The sequence below is a fragment of the Vollenhovia emeryi genome, unplaced genomic scaffold (assembly GCF_000949405.1).
Source record: "Vollenhovia emeryi isolate VEMERY1.0 unplaced genomic scaffold, V.emery_V1.0 DF942113.1, whole genome shotgun sequence".
Taxonomy (NCBI): domain Eukaryota; kingdom Metazoa; phylum Arthropoda; class Insecta; order Hymenoptera; family Formicidae; genus Vollenhovia; species Vollenhovia emeryi.
In genome coordinates, this window is record NW_011964253.1 from 1 (window position 1) to 4157 (window position 4157).

The following is a 4157-nucleotide window of genomic DNA, read 5'->3' on the forward strand; positions in this document are numbered from 1 at the left end:
ATACCGCGTCTTATGCGGCTTGCTACATCCAATATGCCTATCGATGTCCCTGACTGTGAGCACGCCTGTGAAAACTTCCGAAAATCGGTCTAAATAGTTATCATTTATTTCTGCTTCTGCCCGGTTGATTAAAGGTCGTATCAGTCATCAGTGGATTATGCCTACTGGGGATACCACTATAAAAAAAACGCGTCAACAATAGTACCTCAAGGGTGACGAGGAAAGCTATTGAAAACACATTTACGCTCCTGAGCCTCGAGCGGCTCGTTGGCTTCGCGAGGGACAGCGAGGTAAGGGGGGTAGCGCTGGGAGAAGCAATTGAAAATCGGCCGCGAAGTGACCTACCTCGCCGAGCTCTGATGCATGACTTTTGTTGCGATTTTCGGACTCTACAGTTTCAGTATCTGAATCACAAAATTCATTGTTGCTATAAGAATACAAAAATTCATCTGAAATATCTAGTTCAATGAATTGATCTTTTTCAAAGCAAGTAATATTTTGTGAAATATTAGATGGGCTTGTGTCACTTGAATGTAAATCACATGAAATGGTAGATGCCTTATCTACCCCCCCCCCCATTATCTGTACCTCGATATACCAATTGGGAATGAAGATTCACATGACTGTCATTATTTCCAATTTTTTTATGGGTTTTGACAGCGATATGTTCTGTAATTCTAACAGGGTCTGTTGAACGAGCTATGCACCGCTTATGTCGGGATGTATAGGACTTTTTAACAAACTTTTCAGACACATTCATTTATCTATTGATTGTCTTACCCCAAAGATCGTAAGCTATACAAGGTAGGATCAAAAAGTAGTAGGACTGAATTTTTGTAGCGTGAACGGAGCGGTGGAGGGTGGTCGGACCACCTGGGCGTGGTAGTGGGGAGCCTCCCGAAGAGACTGATATTTTTCCCGGTCGCCTACGGGCAAGCAGAGAGTAAGTACGTCGATTTTCGTGAACCTCTGTTAAGAAGTGACGTCGCGATCCAAGATGGAGAAAAATCTCGAGCAACGCTACGCCATCAAATTCTGCGTCAAACTCGGGAAAACCGCGACGGAGACCCTCGGAATGATTAAGGATGCTGTCATGAGCCGCTCAACAGTGTTCGAGTGGCATAAGCTGTTCCGGGAGGGGCGGGAGCTCGTCGAAGACGACCAGCGCGTCGGTCGCCCGTCAACTTCAAGGATTGATGAAAATGTGGCCAAAGTGAAGGCGCTCCTGGACTCCAACCGGCGCACAAACATTCTTCTGATTGTCGATGAGTTAGGGATTTCGTACGGTAGCGTCCAAAAAATTATTACCGAGGATTTGGCCATGCGAAAGGTGTGTGCCAAGTTTGTGCCAAGAGTCCTGAGTGCTGGTGAGGGAGTTTCTGACCAAGCACAGGGTTGTCACGTTGCCTCACCCCCTCTACAGTCCAGTTCTGGCACCGCCGGACTTCTTCCTCTTTCCTCGGCTCAAGCGGGACCTTAAGGGAAACCGAGCTCCGTAGAAGACGTCCAAGGGGCCGTGACGGCATCTCTGAAGGGTATCCCGGAAAGCGAGTTCCAGAAAGCGTACGCGCAGTGGGAATCGCGTTATATGCGTTGTGTCGAAGCACAAGGGTGCTATTTCGAGGACTACTAAGGATTTGTACCGATCAGTTCAATAAAAAAATTTAAATTAATTCAGTCCTACTACTTTTTGATCCTACCCTGTAAATAATATGTACAACCTACAACAAAGAAAAATAAAAATTGCTATCGTAATAACTATTAAGTATTAGATATAATGACACTATAGCTCAAGATTGTAATAACGATTTAAAAAATCATGTAGTATAACAATACATATACGAGGGAAAGTAAAAAATTATCCGCACTTTTCGTTCTACAATTTATTTACACAAAAATAGGGGTTCAATATGTACGTCATTTTTCAACATAGTCTCCTCTCTTGGCAATGCACTTGGTCCAGCGGTCCACAAGCGTATTGCTTCCAAAGAAGAAGGTGTATTTCTTCCAAGAAGAAAGCCACTTTTGCACCGCTTCCTGTAAGCCCAGATCTTGCTCCCTCCGACTTTCATCTGTTTCGGCCGCTCAAGGATGCTTTGCGAGGTCGTCAAATTTCTACAGACGTAGACGTGCAGGAAGCGGTGCAAAAGTGGCTTTGCGACCAACCGAAAACCTTCTTCTCGGAAGGTATACGCAAGCTTGTGCACCGCTGGACCAAGTTGCCAAGGGAGGAGACTATGTTGAAAACTGACGTACATATTGAACCCCTATTTTTGTGTAAATAAATTGTAGAACAAAAAGTGCGGATAATTTTTGACTCACCCTCGTATATATAAGTATATCGCATGTAACAGGGGGGAGGGGCTTTTCATGGCTTGTGAGTTGTTTTTAGCACTCGTCTTCAACTCGTGCTGAAAAACATAGGTACTCGCCTGAAAAGTCCCACTTTCCCTCTTGGTTGCACAATATATTATTTCGATGTATTACTATTGACGATGTAATTTTATTCGTAAATAATAGAAGAATTGTACTAACCTTTTCAATGATGACCTGATGGATCAATCCAATATTAGTACTAGCTACTGAAATGTACCATATAACTGAACAACTAACTGAAACGAGGCAATTTGTACGGGCAGAGAGAGAGCATGTCAGTGGCCCCTCTGTCCTTGTCTGGCTTATGGTATGGTCGAGAGTGGCATGTTTCGACAGAAGAAGCGCGCATCACGCCAGTGCCAGAGATGCAAACTGTGGGGCCGAGCACCATTGAAGTGTTAAGCCTATCACACAATGGGAAAGCACAGGGAATAGGAATAGGAAATAACACAGGCAACAGAAATAACTAAATTCCAACTTACCAGAAACCGTGCATCGACGCACAATGGAATATGGAATAGGCAATAGGAACAGAATTTCCGACGCGTTGGATTTCTGTTCCCTATTCCCTGTGCCTGACCTACCTGACCAATCACAGTGGAGACTGGAACAGACACGTGGTTTTAAAATGCAGATGATTGGACAGCACGCCTATTGCCAACGAATCATTGTGTCTTGGCATTACATAGATTTCTATTCCCTATTCCTATTCCCTATTCCTATTGCCTGTGCTTTCCTATTGTGTGATAGGCTTTAATTAGATAGAACCCTTACAAGAAGAGTATAGGAAATATTGTACAAAAAGGTTTTCATCAATTGAATAAATATATAATAAACTGCTCTATATAATATATATATCATTAATATGAGTTTTAATTAAAAAATCGATGTAAAATTGAATAATAAATAACTGGTCCCTAAAAACCCCCCACGTTGCCTATATGTACGAGTCTTTCATGATAGTCACGTGATTACAATGCACATGGCAAAAAGGCACGCGCTACTGCGCGTGCCTTAGAAATCCCACGATCTAGGATCACTGGCCCGAGCCCCGATCAGCCCTTAATTCGCACTTTTTACATTCTTGGCACCCAAACCAAGTTGTTAATGCATGAAAATTTAATCGTGTAGTTAACCGGTTTAAAAATGATTATTATAACTTATTTTATATCATATTCATAATCAATAATTAAAATTGCATAGTAAATACAATGCATAAAATAAACTGTAAATGTACCATTATCACTATGTATTGATAACAAACAATTCAAGATTTATGTCGATTATGTAATAATTATTGTGTAATAATTAAAGTAGTGAGACAATATTATATTTAGAAACATTTCTAAAATATTTCAATGTTATACAGGGTGTCGGATTCGATATGGACGACTCCAAAGATTATAGTAGATTGGGTTAAACTGACAATGAGAAGAAAAGTTATATACCATTTTACAAAATCCGTAATTATTATCGCCTAATTAAGAAAAACGTCTGAGCCAATAAGTGCACGGAGGAACTGAAGGCCGGACTCGGCATACATGCAAAATGGTGTATTATTCTCCTACCACCAGAAAAACTTTTTCGGCGCGGTGTCATGTCGCGCGTTCGCTCGCTGCGAGCCGTTCGCCCGCTCACCGCGCGCCGTTCGCTCGCTCACCGCTTCCCGCTCGCCGCCGTCTCTCATCGATCGATGCGTGACTCCACCTCTCGCTATCAGATCTTGAGAGATGTCAACAGATACACCATTTTGCATGTCTGCCGAGTCCGGCCTTCCGCTC

General features: G+C 42.6%; 1 protein-coding gene across 1 annotated transcript; it reads left to right on the forward strand.

The window, feature by feature from the left end:
• The first annotated feature begins 997 nt into the window (after positions 1–997).
• LOC105570136 (putative uncharacterized protein FLJ37770) lies at positions 998–1480 on the forward strand. The gene has a single exon (XM_012027110.1). The coding sequence runs from the start codon at positions 998–1000 to the stop codon at positions 1478–1480; it is 483 nt and encodes a 160-aa protein (XP_011882500.1).
• Positions 1481–4157: the final 2677 nt, after the last annotated feature.

Excerpts from the sequence above, each read along its gene's own strand:
- LOC105570136 (XM_012027110.1), top strand. The coding sequence starts at position 998 with ATGGAGAAAAATCTCGAGCAACGCTACGCCATCAAATTCTGCGTCAAA.